General features: G+C 39.6%; 1 protein-coding gene across 16 annotated transcripts in view; it reads right to left on the bottom strand.

Annotated features, from left to right (window-relative positions):
- Positions 1–16,567, bottom strand: part of SLC35F5 (solute carrier family 35 member F5) — a 49,871-nt gene that overhangs the window by 21,001 nt on the left and 12,303 nt on the right. For 9 of the 16 annotated variants that reach the window (XR_008557424.1, XR_008557425.1, XM_008143462.3 and 6 more), the window contains 3 exons: positions 4,091–4,172; positions 2,572–2,659; positions 1,192–1,256 (listed from right to left, as the gene is read on the bottom strand). The exons of 2 other annotated variants lie outside the window; for them this stretch is intronic. Coding sequence is in view for 12 of the 14 variants with exons in the window: in XM_008143462.3 (XP_008141684.2) it covers positions 1,192–1,256; positions 2,572–2,659; positions 4,091–4,172 (235 nt within the window). In the remaining 2 variants the exon portion in view is untranslated. Of the gene's footprint in view, positions 1–1,191; positions 1,257–2,571; positions 2,660–4,090; positions 4,173–16,567 lie in introns of those variants that run through there. 5 more of the 16 variants (XM_054723039.1, XM_054723038.1, XM_054723036.1 and 2 more) reach the window with 2 other exon arrangements.

The following is a 16,567-nucleotide window of genomic DNA, read 5'->3' as shown; positions in this document are numbered from 1 at the left end:
ATTTCCGTCCTACCTGTCTTCTATTTAGGGCAATTTAATACTTACTATAGTTAAATGTGATCTAATATTATTCTCTAGTGGCTTCACTTTGCAAATCTTAGCTACTGATTATAATCAAGAATTCCTTGAAAACTGCAAACACTTAATTTATACTTTTTACTGTCCTAAAATATCTAATATAATGCAGGCTCACTGTATATACATAATAAATATTGATCCTCTTTAATGTAGTAACTCATTCTCAACACATGTAAGTAAAAATAGCTAAATAATATGCTATCTGCCAAGTGAGCATATTCAATACTTTAATCAATTATCCAAAAGTCCAAAGTTTTATTAAATCTGCTTATCAATCTTTTTTAATAGCAATGGGAAAGCGTGTCAACAAAATTTTACACATACAACAAATACATATATTGTTTCTCATACAAAACTGTTTTGGGTGAGAAAAAAGGCAATTCAAGGCACAACTCACTGGATAGTATCCAGAAATAGTTTAGAAATATTACTCTATTCAATAAACTTCAAATATCTACAGTACCCAGAGGAAAACCATTAGGCTGGGTTCTGATTAACTTTGTTTTGTAAATCTAAATAATGGATCAAAAGCAAGGGAAAAATCTGGCAGACACCACCTTAAGATTAACATCATTAATCACATCAACATCATGTGTCTGATATACTGTCCTGATCAGAACATAATACCGCTTCCATGGTATTCTTTCCAAAAAGGTACAACATAAATTTAACCATAAAGAAATATCAGACAAACCCAAATTGAGGGACGTTCTCAAACAAAAGGACAGAAAGACAAAAAGAAGACTGAGGGGTAGTTCTAGATTGAAGGAAAGAGAGGAGATATGACAAGTAAATGCAACAAGTGATCCTGGATCAGAAAAAGAACATTAGTGAAAAAATGGTGAAGCTGGAAAGGAACTATAGCGACTAGATAATATAATTCTAATCAATGTTAACTCCTGATTATTATAACTATATTTTGTAGCTATGTACGTAGTTAACAGAGAATCTGGATGAAGGCTACATGAGAATTCTATGAAATATTTTTGAATGTTTTTAACATTATCTCTAAGAAAAAGTTTTTTAAAAAGAGCCCCAGTTAGTACCCATCCTCTGTGTGGGCATGATGATGATATGCACAAAATTTTCTTGTATACTCTAACAGAAACTTACCTATTGTATTTCTTCCAGCAGATTTTTCAGACCCCGACAGGTTTACCAGGACAACACCTCCAATGCTATGAGAATAACAGTTGTTACTGATGAGCAAAATAACAAATCCCTTAAAAGGACTAATCATAAAGATGAAAATTATTTATAAATGATCAAGACTAATTTTGGGATAAAACTGTCAAATAATTCGTGATTTAATTAATAGCTAACAATTTTTAAAATTCTCACCCGAGGATATATTTATTGATTTGAGAGAAAGATTGATGTGAGAAGGAAACATAGATGGACTGCCTCCCGAGGACCAAACCTGCAACCTAGACATGTGCCCTGACCAGGAACTGAACTCACAACCTTTTGGTCTACAGGACAATGTTCCAACCAAATGAGCCAGTAGTCAGGGCAATATCTAGTAAAAGAGCTATAGTATTAACTAACTTAATCCACACAAAATGTACAAAATTACCTTATACGAAGGTGTTATTGTTATTACCATTCCCATTTCACACATGAGAAAACTAAGCACAAAGAAAGGAAGTACTTGACCAAAATCATATAGCTGAGATCTAGGAAGTTCTTCCAGAGTCTAAGGGAAGTGCTCAGTGACACAGAGCAGAGCTGTGACTCAAACCTAACTCTGATAGCTAATACCAATCTCTCCATTAAATCATTCTGCTACTTTCTCTGATTTTTAATTTTCTCTCACAAAAACAATAGCTTAATCAAACCAACACATCTTTTTGAGTACTGTCAGTGAGCAAAGCCCTATCTAGGCCTTTGGTGGCACAAAGGTTTTGACTTTCAAGGGCTTACAATCTCATAGAGAAGACAAGACAAACATACACAAAGTTAAATAAAAATAAAAGATTAAAACATAGTTATTGACAATATTGATGCTACCCAATAATATAAAAATGCCAAATAAAAAAATAAATGAAAGATTGAGGCTGAGGCAATCAGAGAAGACTGCATGTTAGATATCTAGAAGTGGGAGAAATAAAGACCAAAACCCAAACAAAAATGGGAACTGTTGTAAGAAAAGAAAACGGAAATTTGGAAGATTATAAACATTAAGTTGTCACATTAACTTAAATGTGAACATCAGTACAATACTTAGTAAGTTTGCAGTCACATAAATGGCAACCAACATGCCATTTATGTCCTTCCCTCAGGTTACCCTCCCCAGGGAGGTTTAGAAAACTAGTCTAGGATAAGACACAGGGCTAAGTAGCATAATATCCATTTAAAACTTTCTACTATCCTCATCTTTCTTTGTTTATACAGTATACTGTAACATAAATTATCCTCTCTCACAACCAGAAAAATTTTATACATCCTATTTTTAAACAGAGTAATAAATAAGCTATTACACTACATTCTTACCTTAAAATTACAGCTAATAATTTAGAAAGAGTAAATCTATCTCCACTGTTACTTGGAAATACTGCAGCAAGGATTAAGGTAAAAAGTCCTATGGAGAGAAAAAGATGAAAAAAGATACATTGGCTTAAATACTGTCAAAATTATTTACTATCAATTTAATAATTTATATAAGTAAATTATACACCTAACTTTTAAACTAATTTTTGTCATTTTTTAAATAACTAAGAATAAGTCTGGCTGGCATGGCTCAGTGGTTGAGTCCTGACCTATGAACTAGGAGGTCACAGTTCAATTCCGAGTCAGGGCACATGCCTGAGTTACGGGCTCAATCCCTAGTGTGGGGCATGCAGGAGGCAGCCAATCAATGATTCTCTCTCATCATCAATGCTTCTCTCTCTCTCTCCCTCTCCCATCCTCTCTTTAAAAAAGAAAAAAGAAAAAAAAAAAGACTAAGAATAAGACTGCAGTTACCTAGGCTGAAATGTTCATACACAAAAACAGCCTCTAGGCCTAGCCCAGTGGTCAGCAAACTCATTAGTCAACAGAGCCAAATATCAACAGTACAACGATTGAAATATCTTTTGAGAGCCAAATTTTTTAAACTTAAACTTCTTCTAACGCCACTTCTTCAAAATAGACTCGCCCAGGCCATGGTATTTTGTGGAAGAGCCACACTCCAGTGGCCAAAGAGCTGCATGTGGCTCGCGAGCCGCAGTTTGCCGACCACGGGCCTAGCTGGTTTGGCTCAGTGGATAGAGCATTGGCCTGCAGACTGAAGGGTCCCAGGTTCGATTCTGGTCAAGGGCATGTACCTCAGTTGCAGACTTGATCTCCAGTCCTGGTCGGGGCACATGTGGGAGACAACCAATCAATGTTTCTCTCTGTCTGTCTCTCCCTCTCCCTTATACTCTCTCTAAAAATCATTGGAAAAATATCCTTGGGTGAGTACTGACTACAACCAAACTAATACACAAAAAAACCAGCCTCTAAACTAAACGTTTATTTCAACAATATAGATCAAATCTAGTCCTTTTTAAAAAACTAATAAAAGAATTAAACTGAGCATTCAGAATAATATTCTGACATCATCATAATCAAACTTGTATGTTAAAGTTATTTTTACAGCTTCAAAACACTTTTGTTATCTTCTAGATTTGGAAGGTGATTCAATTTTAAAAATAAAAACACCTTTCATAGGGCAAATATAGTTCTAAGATAAGCAATTACATTTAGCCAAAGGATCTAGAAAAAGATCTTTGCAAAGAATATGTGAAAGATAGGGCAACTATAATACAAAGAGCCAGCATATCGGTATACAAAATAGTGTAAAGTATTTGTTAGAAATATAAATAGCACAAGGCTATGGCATAAAACTATAAAGATTAAGAAATAGTTACAATACACTTATGTAATGAGAACAAATGACATAATTTATAACAAGATAAAAATGTGTGTATATATATGTATATTAGAAATATATCTTGATTCATAATGCAGATTTTAAAGATACATTTCTTACCAGAAGTTGAGGACAAAATGTTAACAATGGCAACTTGTGTGTCTGAAAGTGCTTCTTGATATGACAAATTTGCCAAAAACCACTAAAGAAATAGAAAACAAAGTGAAACCTAATGAACGGCGTGTTTATATTTGCCATTATAATTTATGATTGCCCCCTTTTTTTTCTCCCCCTAAACATTAACATGAGAGGTTTTAAAATCTTCTTTGTATTGAAAAATCACAGGCCCAAAAAGAGAAAAATTATAATCAGACCTAAGATATTTTCCCTTCAAAAATTAATAATAGTTGGTTAAAAATTATTGTTCAGCCAAAACCGATTTGGCTCAGTGGATAGAGCGTCAGCCTGCGAACTGAAAGGTCCCAGGTTCGATTCCGGTCAAGGGCATGTACCTTGGTTGCGGGCACATCCCCAGTGGGGGGTGTGCAGGAGGCAGCTGATCGATGTTTCTCTCTCATTGATGTTTCTAACTCTCTATCCCTCTCTCTTCCTCTCTGTAAAAAATCAATAACATATATTTAAAAAAATTATTGTTCAGATATTTTTTAAAATGAGGATAAAATTTAGTATCAAATCAACTTAAAAATTTTCTTTATCCAAGCACTGCTAGCACTCTATTAAGTTTATATAAATCAAATTTAAGTTGGGGGAAATTCTCAAACATTAAAGTATGTACAAACGAGCATAGCATGCTGAGACATGAACAAGATGATGCCTATGAAGATGGATGGAACTAGCTAGCTAGATTGCTAGATAAAATGTTATATTCACTTCGGAAATTTAAAAATGTCCAAGAAAATGGTGAATGTACTGGCTAATTATGATTGTTTTTCTGATTCTCAGTTTGAGAAAACAACACAGAGTTCTCACAACTTTAGACATAATAAAGGAAGTTTTCCAGCTCCTAGAATTTTTTTTCTTCTTTCTTCCTTTTTACTCATCTAGGCTAAGATATTCTTATATTCCCAACCCTGTGGCTACTTTGATTTAGAGAATAAGAAATGAAACCTCTTTTGATGAAGCCTGGTATGTGTGTGTATCCGAAGTTCATTTATTCTCACTGCTATCAGATATTCTGATGCATATTACCACAACTCATCCATTTTCCTGTTAATGGACACTTTTTGACTATTTCAAACAATGCTGCTATGAACATTCTAGTGTATGACTCCTGATATATATATATATATATAGATATATATATATATATATGTGTGTATGTATATGTGTGTGTGTGTGTGTGTGTGTCACTAACATATATACTAAGAAGCAGATTGCTCAAAGATAATACACTACTTGTCTGCTTTTTGGCATCACTGTTAAACACTGACTGGAGGGCCATCTCCTAATGTGTCTCAGGAACTTATGTGAGCAGTGTAATTATTAGCATTTACATTTCATTTCTAGCATAGACACATGCATTTAGAGCACTGCTAAAAGGTAGCAAGCAGATAGCTGACAGTCTAGTATAGTATAGTCTCCACTCAGGGTAAACTGTACCAAAAGGCTAAAGCCAGGATAAAACTATGGCGAAGTTCTTCCAAATCCCCCTGCAGTTCTCTGACCTGCCTAGATCAGCGACTTTAAACCAGTGTGCCACAATAATTTTTAAAACACACAATACCTAACTAGATAATTTCACTTGACTATCTAAATAAGAAAATGAAGTAGCAATTGGTGAGATGGGCAATATCAAACTTATTTGATAACAGGAGCCACAATTTACTTGTAGATGAAGTGCTAGAAAGGAGGCAAAAGATTCTGCCTTCATTATCTTTTGGGGATTTTCTGCAAGAATAGATAAAATAGATAATGCTCATTGGGTGATAATTAGCTTTCTTGACCCACTTTCCTTATCCAGCTCCTAGAATTTTTTTTCTAATATAAAAAAAACCTTCCTTTATTATGTCTAATTTTAAATTTATATAAAAATATTTAAATATTGTGCTCATTTTCCAAACAATCTCACTAGTCTCTGCTAATGCAAGATGGAGAAATAAAAACAGAACACTTAGATGGCAGGCATTCAAAGATCATCACAATTTATCATTAGCTATGAATTCTTCCCAGAAAGACTTTCCCATTCTCCACCTCTCTCAAAACTCCAAGCCAGAGAATACCATAAAAGGTATTCTTGGTAAAGTCTATATGACCTAAGTTTTATTTTACAGAAAAATAATTAAAACACCATAAGTCCTAATGAGACAAAAGATATTAAAGGAGGACTGGCAAATATAGTAATCTTTAACTCCTTTTGAACTGCACTGTCCAATACATTATCCCAGCAATTTTCAACTGGTGTCCTGTAGGAATTTTTAAAACATACAATAGGTATGTTTAAAGGAGGTGCTGACCTCTTTTCCCTTATATTGTCAAATAAAAAAAAATGACAACAGCCAACACAACAATAACCGCCTAGCATGAATGAATCAAAATTATACCTACATTTTTGTCCAGATAGGAAAAAAAATATTTTTTGGTGTGCCACAGAATTTTAGTAATTAGTTTATGTGCAACATGATATGAAAAAGGTGTAAAATCGCTGTATTAGCCAATAGCCACATTTGGCTACTGAGCAACTAAAATATGTCTAGTCTAAATTGAAATGTTTAGAAATTGAAATTGAGAGGAATGACAACATGAGAGATCCCCTTGGTCTTTCCCCTTGAAGTTTCAACAGTTTGAACAGCTATAACTCAACAAAGGATTCCCTCCTCAGTGCACAAACACACCTTAGAGATCTACACATTGAAAGATCTAAACATGGGCAAGTGGGAGCGAACCCGGCAGGCAAGAAGGAAGAAAAGCTGAGACAAGCCAGGCACATAGCCCTACAGCCTGAGCTCATGATGGGGCTCAGCTTAGAGAGGGGAGGAATCAGGCTGTGGCTGGCAAGACCATCAGCTGGAAGAAGCAAAGAGATTTTGTGGGCATTCTTGCAGGAGTAGGCAGTACGAGCAGTGGCTGAGCCCAGAGACCTGGGCAATAACACAGCATCTTGTGGCCGCACTTGTCCGGTGGTCCACATTCCAGAGAAAAATAAAGACATAGAGCCTGGAGGCTCTGTGACCTCCCAGAACTTGCCTCCCTTCACACTTGGTGTCAAGTTGCAGAGCACATTATCTACAAAGCCAAGAACTGGTACTACAGATTCACTTTATTTCCCTAAGCAAAGTGTACACTATGTGACCAGTCCTGGGTCAGGGCACAGGGAGGACCCCGTGGAGGTCCAAGGACGCTACTACCTGGAGGACAAAACAACGAAGAAGCCAGCCAGGTTACCCCAGCCCACCCCAACTCCTACTGTGCCTGACTGCAGAGGACAGCACTGGGATTTCACAGATTTGGAGCCCCATTGCCTACCACATTCCCCTGGAACCTGGAAACACTATCACAGGGAAGGAAACCACATTCTTAGGGAACACCACCACATGGAGATCTGAATAGCCAGAGAAGTGCAAGAGAGCTAAAAAGCTTCTGATTCATCACTGACTACTGGAATATAACAGAAAGATCTCTTCATATTAACCTTCTAGATAAATGCCACTCATACATAGATGCATAGACAGAGAAGGAATCCATCAAATACCGTGAATAACTAAGGTAGCGAGGCAGATCAAAAAGAAAATAAAAAATATCCAGAAAACAAACTTAAAAACATGGAAATATATTATCTAAACAACAGAAATTCAAGAACTCTAAATGGCAGTTCTGAGAAAACTCAACAGAGTTTAGCTCAATGGATGGAGCATCAGACTGTGGACTAAAGGGTCCCAGGTTCAATTCGGGTTGCAGGTATGATCCCCAGTGGGGAGTGTGCAGGAGGCAGCCGATGAGTGATTCTCTCTCATCATTGATGTTTCTATCTCCCTCTCCCCGCTTCTCTGAAATCAATAAAAATATTTAAAAAGTAATAGAAAGAAAGAAAGAAAGAAAGAAAGAAAGAAAGAAAGAAAGAAAGAAAGAAAGAAAGAAAACAAGATGCAAGAAAATACAGACAGGCAATTTAATGAGCTCAGAAAACAAATCAACGAACAAAGCAATACTTTACTAAAGAGATTGAAACTGTTGATAAGAACCAAACAAATTCTGGAGGTAGAGAACTGGATAAAAGAGACTGAGGATGAAGTAGTGAGCATAGGAAACAGCAGCTGGAGGAAAGGATTAGTGATATTGAAGATAGAAATCTAGAAATAATGCAGAGGGAAGAAGAGACTTGAGCATAAAAAAAAAAAAAAACACACGAAAGAACTCTATTAGAACTCTCTGATTCCATCAGAAAGAACAATATGAGAACAGGCATACCACAAGGAGAAGAGAGGGAGAAAAGAATAGAGAGGCTATTCTAACAAATAGTTGATGAGAACTTCCCAAACCAATGAGAAGAACTGGATCCTCCAATCCAAGAAGCAAACAGAACACCTAATTACCTCAATCCAAAAAGGCTTTCTCCAAGACACATTGTATTAAAATTGTCAAGAATTAATGACAATGAAAGAATTCTCAAGGCAGCCAGGGAAAGTAAGAAAGTAACCTATAAAGGAAAGCCTATTAGGTTATCATTGGACTTGTCAGTAGAAACTCTGTAAGCTAGAAAAAAGTGGAACCAAAATTCAAACTACTGAAAGAAATTACCAACCAAAAATAATATATCCAACAAAGTTATCCTTTAGCTATAAAGGAGAAATAAAGATTTCTTCAGGCATACAAAAGTTAAGAAAATTTATCACCAGAAGACCTGCATTGCAGGAAATACTCAAGGGTCTTATTCTACCTGAAACAAAGAACAAAAAGTCACAAAACTATGAGTAAGATCACCAACAAACTTGCAGCATATACAAGGATATTCTGTGACAACAAAAACACAAAAAGGCAGGGGTGAAAGATGTGAATTTGCAAAGAAGGATGGAGATCAGAAGCATTTTTTAAAAAAAGCTACTGTATATATGAAATTTTCCTTTTCATAAACCTAATGATAACCACACATACAACACACACAAAAACTGAGACATACAGCTTAAAAAAAGAGGAAAGAAGTATGGAATACCACCAAACAAAAAGACAGAAACACAAAGGAAAAGAACCAATGGGGCACAGAGCTCCCAGAAAACAAAAGATAAAATGGCTATAGGGGATCCTCATCCTATATAATCAAAGCCTAATATGCAAATTATTCCCTTGGGCAATGGTTCAACCACGAGTTCAACTAGGAGATCAGGAGTTCAACCACTCGCTATGATGTGCGCTGACCACCAGGGGGTGGCGCAGAACATGGCAGGCATCAGCGCTGGCAGTGTGTGGCAGTGGAGGTACTGCTGGCCCCGATGGGCCCTGACGAGAGTGGGACTGCAGTGGGATGGTGGAGTAGGTGAGCAGGAGGTGCCAGGCCAAGGCAGGTATGAGCAGGGGCCTGATTGCCCCACCTATTGCCCCATAGACAGAGACCGACCGTGGGGGATGGGGCCACTGCCTGGCTCCCAGGTGCTGAGAGAGAAAGGGCAAATAGCAATATTAAAATATTTCTTCTAATTACTTCCCTTTCAATGTGCATGAATTCATGCCACTAGTACATCAATAATTACCCTAAATTTAAAGGGACTGACTTCACCAAAAAGAGACACTGAGTAGCAGATTGGATCACAAAGTAAAACCCAACCACATGGTACTTTTGGAGACATATCCAAGCTGCAAAGATAAAGTTAGACTCAAAGTAAAAGGGTGGAAAATGATTCTCCAAGCAAATAGCATCCACAGAAGAGCAGGTGTAGCCATACTTATATCTGACAAAAATAGATTTCAAGATAACAAAAGTAATAAGATACAAAGATGGACATTTTATATGATAAAGGGGACACTAATCAAGATAACATAACACTTCTTACTATATATGAACCCAATCAGGGAGCACCAAAATATATAAAGCAACTACTAACAGAACTAAAAAGAAACAGACAAAAACATAATCATGAACGGGAACCTTAATATTCCATTGACAGCTCTAGGCAGAACATCCAAACAGAAAATCAAGAAATAAATATCAGACTTAAATGACACATTAGACCAAATGGACATAATTGACATTTACAGAACCTTTCATCCCAGAACATCAGATTATACATTTTTCTCCAGTGCACATGGAACATCCTCAAGGATAGATCGTATATTGGGTCACAAAACTAACCTCAACAAATTCAAGACTGATAACATACCTACTAAGCATATTCTCTGACCACAATGCTTTGACATTAGAAATCAACTGCAGCCCTTTCTGGGGTGGCTCAGTTGGTTGAAGCACCGTCCAATACACCGAAGGGTTGCAGGTTTGATTCCCAGCCTGGGCACATAACTAGGTTGTGGGTTTGATCCATGGTTGGGATGCGATAGATATTTTTCTCTCTCCCTTCCTTCCTCTCTAAAGTCAGTAAAAACATATCCTTAAGTGAAGATTAAAAAAAAAAAAAAAACCAACTGCAAGAAATGTAAAAACCCCCACAAATATGTGGAAATTAAACAACATACTACTAAAAATGATTGGGTCAAAAATAAATAAAAGGTGAGATCAGAAGATATATAGAGACAAATGAGAATGACAATACAACATATCAAAACTTCTAGGATGCAAAAGCAGTAATAAGAGGTAAGTTTATATCTTTACATGCCTATCTCAAAAAAAATAAGAAATCCCAAGTAAACAATCTAATATATCTTAAAGAACTAGAAAAAGAACAAAAACAACCCAAAGTCATTAGACGAAAAGAAATAAAAACTGGAGAATTGAATGAAATAGTCAACAAAAGACTATATGAAAAATTACTACAACAAAGACCTGATTCTTTAAAAAATATTATTAAAATTAACAAGCCCCTGGCTATATTCACTAAGAAAAAAAAGAGAACTCATATAAACAAATTCAGAAATGAAAGAGAAGTTACCACAGACATCAGATATACAAAGGAACACACTAGAATACTATAAAAGACTATCTGCCACCAAATTCAGTAACTTAGAAGCAATGGATAAGTTCCTAGATATATATAACCTTCCTAGGCTGAATTATGAAGAATTGAAAAATCTAAATATACTGATCAACAGTGAGGAAATTGGAACAACCATCAAAAACCTCCCAAAAAATAGCCGAAACCGGTTTGGCTCAGTGGATAGAGCATCGGCCTGCGGACTCAAGGGTCCCAGGTTCGATTCCGGTCAAGGGCATGTACCTTGGTTGCGGGCACATCCCCAGTAGGGCGTGTGCAGGAGGCAGCTGATCGATGTTTCTCTCTCATCGATGTTTCTAACTCTCTATCCCTCTCTCTTCCTCTCTGTGAAGAATCAATAAAATATATATTAAAAAAAATAATTTAAAAAAAGAAAAACCTCCCAAAAAATAAAAGTGCAGGATCGAATGGCTTCATTAGTGAATTCTATCAAACATTCAAAGAAGACCCTAGCCTTCTCAAACTCTTCCAAAAAATGGAAGAAAAGGCAATCCTTCCTAACATATTTTATAAAGCCAACATAACTCTGAACCAAAACCTGGCATGGATAACAAAAAAAGGACACTACAGACCAAAATCTCTGATGAATACTGAGGCAAAAATCCTAAACAAAACACTAACAAAAGGAATACAACAATACATTAAAAAAATAATGTATCGCAATCAAGTGGGGTTCATTCCAGGGACACAAGGATGGTTCAACACACACAAATCGATCAATGTAATACTCCAACTTAACAAAACAAAGAATAAAAATTATATGATCTTATCAATAGATGCAGAAAAAGCTTTTGATAAGATACAACATCCATTTATGATTAAAACACTCAATAAAATGGGTATAGAAGGAAAGTAGCTCAACATAATAAAGGCCATATATCACAAACCCTCAGCCAATATCATACTCAATGATGAAAAACTGAATGTTTTTCCTCTAAAATCAGAAAAAAGACAAGGGTGCTCACTCTCACCACTCATATTCAACACTAGTGACCCAGTGCACGGATTTGTGCACATTGAAAGGAAATGAATTAGAAGGTGGCTGGCGGGGCGGGACTGGGTGAGACGGGCCGGACATGACCTGGAGCCAACTTCCCACGATCCCTCCCTGGCTGGCTACACCTGGGGTGGCGTCATGCCTCAAAGGGCGTCTGCGGAGTGAATGGGATCCCTCCAGCAGGTGGGGTCCCTCAGCCTGGCCTGTGGGGATCGGGCTGAAACCGGCTGTCCAAAATACCCCGAGGGGTCACAGAGTGCGAGAGGGCACTCTGCAAAGTCGCTGTTGTACGCAAACACAAGTGTGCAGTAAACCAGATTTGGTGCTGACAGTGCCCCAGGACAACATAACCCACAGCTGAAGGTGGAATCGCGCAGCCCCACAATGAATCAGGCTCCCTCCTCTCTGGTTTCTGAGTGTGTCACCCGAGAACCACCGCTGCCAAGTCACTGCAGCTCAACGACTCCTGCGTTGAGCGTCTGCCCTCTAGTAGTCAGTGTGCGTCATAGCTACCAGTTGGACAGACACTTAGCATATTAGCCTTTTATATATATAAAATAGAGGCCCGGTGCACAAAATTCGTGCACGGAGGGGGGTTGTCCCTCAGCCCAGCCTGTACCCTCTCTAATCTGGGACCCCTGGAGGGATGTCTGACTGCCCGTTTAGGGATCGGGCCTAAACGGGCAGTCGGACATCCCTCTCACAATCCAGGACTGCTGGCTCCCAACTGCTTGCCTGCCTGCCTTCCTGATTGCCCCTAACTGCTTCTGCCTGCCAGCCTGATCACCCCCTAACCACTCCCCTGCCAGCCTGTTTGCCCCCAACTTCCCTCCTCTGCCGGTCTGGTCACCCCTAACTGCCCTCTCCTGCAGGGTTGATCACCTCCAACTGCCCTCCCTTGCAGGCCTGGTCCCTCTCAACTGCCCTCTCCTGCTGGCCATCTTGTGTCCACATGGGGACAGGATCTTTGACCACATGTGGCAGCTATATTGTGTGTTGCAGTGATGATCAATCTGCATATTATTCTTTTATTAGATAAGACAGAGGCCTGGTACAGGGGTGGGGGCCAGCTGGTTTGCCCTGAAGGGTGTCCCTGATCAGGGTGGGGTTCCCTTGAGGTGTGGGACGGCCTGAGCGAGGGGCCTGTGGTGGTTTGCAGGCCGGCCACGCCCCCTGGCAACCCAAGCAGAGGCCCTGGTATCTGGAATTTATTTTCCTTCTACAATTGAAACTTTGTAGCCTGGAGCAGAGCCAAGCCTGGGGCTCCCTCCGTAGAGGCAGCCATTTGTGTTGGGGTTATAATTGAAACTTTGTTGCCTTAAGCGGGTGGTGCCGGCCAGGGTGTGCGGAAAGCTTTGCTTCCCGTTGCTGGTGGCAACCCTGGCCTGCTCTCTCAAGCTCCATTCTGAGGCCATTTCTGTTTGAATTTGTTTACCTTCTATAATTTAAACTTTGTAGCTTGAGTGGAGGCTTAGGCCTGCAACGGCTCTCGGAAAGCTTGTTTCCCTCTGTTGCCTGGGAAACCTTGCTCTGTAGCCATCTTGGATGGGTTAATTTGCATACTCGCTCTGATTGGATGGTGGGTGTGGCTTGTGGGCGTGGCTTGTGGGTGTGTCAGAGGTATGGTCAATTTGCATATTTGTCTATTATTAGGTAGGATATATATATATCTTATATATATAAAAAACCAGAAACCATAACACGGAATGACCCAAACAACCCGTCGCTATGAAGCCCACGAACCCGCCTGATCAGGGTTGGGGCCAGCCGGCCAACATCTCTCGGCCCCTCCCCCAGCTGGCCCTAGCCCTGATCAGCCCACCCCACCCTGAATGGCCCACAGCCCCTCCCCCCCCCGCTGGCCCCGCCCCTGATTGCTCCCCCTACCCCAATAGGGGGTGGGGCCAGCCAGTCAACCTCCTGCAGCCCCTCCTCCTGCCCAGCCCCACCCCAGATCGGACCCCAACCCCAGTCAGCACAGCGCTGGCTGGCCAACCGCCTGTGCGCCACCCCCCAGCCAGCCCTGCCCCTGATGGGCCCCCACCACCCCACTTAGGGGTGGGGCCAGCTGGCCCACTGCCCACAGCCCCTCCCTATGGCTTGCCTTGCCCCAATCGGCCACCCACCCCAATTGGGGGCAGGGCCCGCTGGCCAATCGCCCTCAGCCCCTCCCCCAAGCCAGCCCAGCCCTAATTGGGCCCTGATCAGGGTGGGCCAGCCAGCCAACCTCCCACCGTCTCCTCCTCCTGACAGGCCCAGCCCCAATCCACCCCAATTGGGGCCAGGCTGGCCAGACCTCACCCGTGCACAAATTCATGCACTAGGCCTCTAATATAAATATATAAATATATATATATATTTGTTTTTGTTTTTTTTTCCTGAAAATCCTTGCCAGAGCAATCAGGTAAAAGAAATAAAAGGCATCCAAATTGGGAATGAAGAAGTTAAAGTGTCACTCTTTGTAGATAACACAATTCTGTATATTAAAAAGCCTAAAGACTACACCAAAAAAAACTATTAGAAACAATAAACAAACATAGTAAAGTTGCAGGATACAAAATCAATGTACAAAAATCTACTGCCTTCCTATATACTAACAATGAAACTTCAGAAAAAGAAATGAAACAAAAATATTCCTTTTGCAATTGCAACAAAAAGAATAAAATATTTAGGAATAAATTTAACAAAGGATGTGAAGAACTTATATACCAGTGATGGGCAACCTTTTGAGCTTGGTGTGTCAAACTTAGCAAAAAAACTGAGCATAACTCTGGTAGTGTGTCACTTTGAGGAAAAAACTAACTCCAAGACTCTAGTCGCAAATGTTTCATCCTCAGGAGCAGCAAATGTTTGAACTGCGGCCGCAGTTCATCAGAAATGGCTACGCGTGTCAGTGCTGACACGCGTGTCATAGGTTCGCCATCACTGTTATATACTGAAAATACAAAACATTATCAAAAGAAATTGAAAACTACACAATGAAATGGAAAGATATTCCATGTTCAAGGATTGGAAGAATAACATAGTTAAAATAGCCATATTACTCAAAGCAATATACAGATTTAATGCAATCCCCATCAAAATCCCACTGTCTTTTTTGTTGTTGTGAATCCTCACTGGAGGATATTTTCTTCATTGGTTTTTAGAGAGTGGAAGGTGGGGAGGAAGGGAGAGAGAGAAAGAGAGAACCATTGATGTGAGAGAGACACACTGATTGGTTGCCTCCCACACACATCCTAATCAAGGACTGAAGCTGCAACTCAGGTACATGTCCTTGACTGGGAATCGAATCCGCAACCCTTTGGTGCATGGGATGACTCTCTAACTAACCATTGTGCAACATGGGCCAGAGTCCCAGGGTAATTTTTAAAAAATACATTTTTATTGATTTCAAAGAGAAAGGGAGATGGAGAGAGAAATAGAAACATCAATGATGCGAGAGAATTACTAGTTGGCTGCCTCCTATACACCCCCCACTGGGGATTGAGACCACAACCTGGACACGTGCCCTGACCAGGAATCGAACTGTGACCTCCTGGTTCATAGGTCAATGCTCAACCACCGAGCGACACCAGTTGGGCCCCAATATCATTTTTTAAAGAAATAGAACAAAATATCATCAGATTTATATGGAACCACAAAAGACTGAATAGACAAAGCAATCCTGAGAACAAAGACTGAAGCTGGACCTATCATACTGACTTCACATTATACTACAGAGCTACAATAATCAAAACAACATGGTATTGGCAGAAAAACAAGACACAGACTAGTAGAACAAAATGGAGAGCCCAGAAATAAAACCATATATATATGGGCAAATAATTTTTGAAAAAAGAGCAAAAGTCACACAATGGAGAAAAGAAAGCCTCTTCAATAAATGGTGCTGGGAAAATTGGAAAGCCGCATACAAAAACTGAAACTAGATTAGTTTGTTCCTATGTACAAAAATTACTTCAAAATGAATCAAAGACCTAAATATAAGACTTGAAACAATAAGTTACATAGAAGAAAACATAGGTACTAAACTTAAGGACCCAGGTCTTAGAGAACATTTTATAAATTTGACCCCAAAGGCAAGGAAAGGGCAAAAACTTCTGCACAAGAAAGAAAACAAGAAAAGAAACTGCCAACAAAACAAAATGCAACCAACCAAATGGGAGATGATATTTGCAAACAACAGCTCCAACAGGGATTGATATCCAAAATATATACATATATACACAAAGAGGTAGTATGCAAATTATGCCGGGACTCCGTAACGGGTCACGACCAGACAGGAGGAGGTTGCGCATGCAGGTGAGGCCCAGAGCAGAGACGGAGACAGAGGCAGGGGGGACTGTCAGAGCCGGCGCGGCGGCTTGGGCGGCCCCAGAGCAGACACAGGCGGGGGGCTGGGGGATACTGCGAGTCAGGCGCAGGTCCCGGCACCCCACAGGGTGCCTCCTCACATGATTTCAATCGCACACTGGGCCTCTAGTATAT

Source organism: Eptesicus fuscus, chromosome 11 (genome assembly GCF_027574615.1).
Source record: "Eptesicus fuscus isolate TK198812 chromosome 11, DD_ASM_mEF_20220401, whole genome shotgun sequence".
Lineage (NCBI taxonomy): Eukaryota > Metazoa > Chordata > Mammalia > Chiroptera > Vespertilionidae > Eptesicus > Eptesicus fuscus.
The sequence above is the reverse complement of the archived record's forward strand: the minus strand, read 5'-3'. Positions and strand labels throughout refer to the sequence as shown.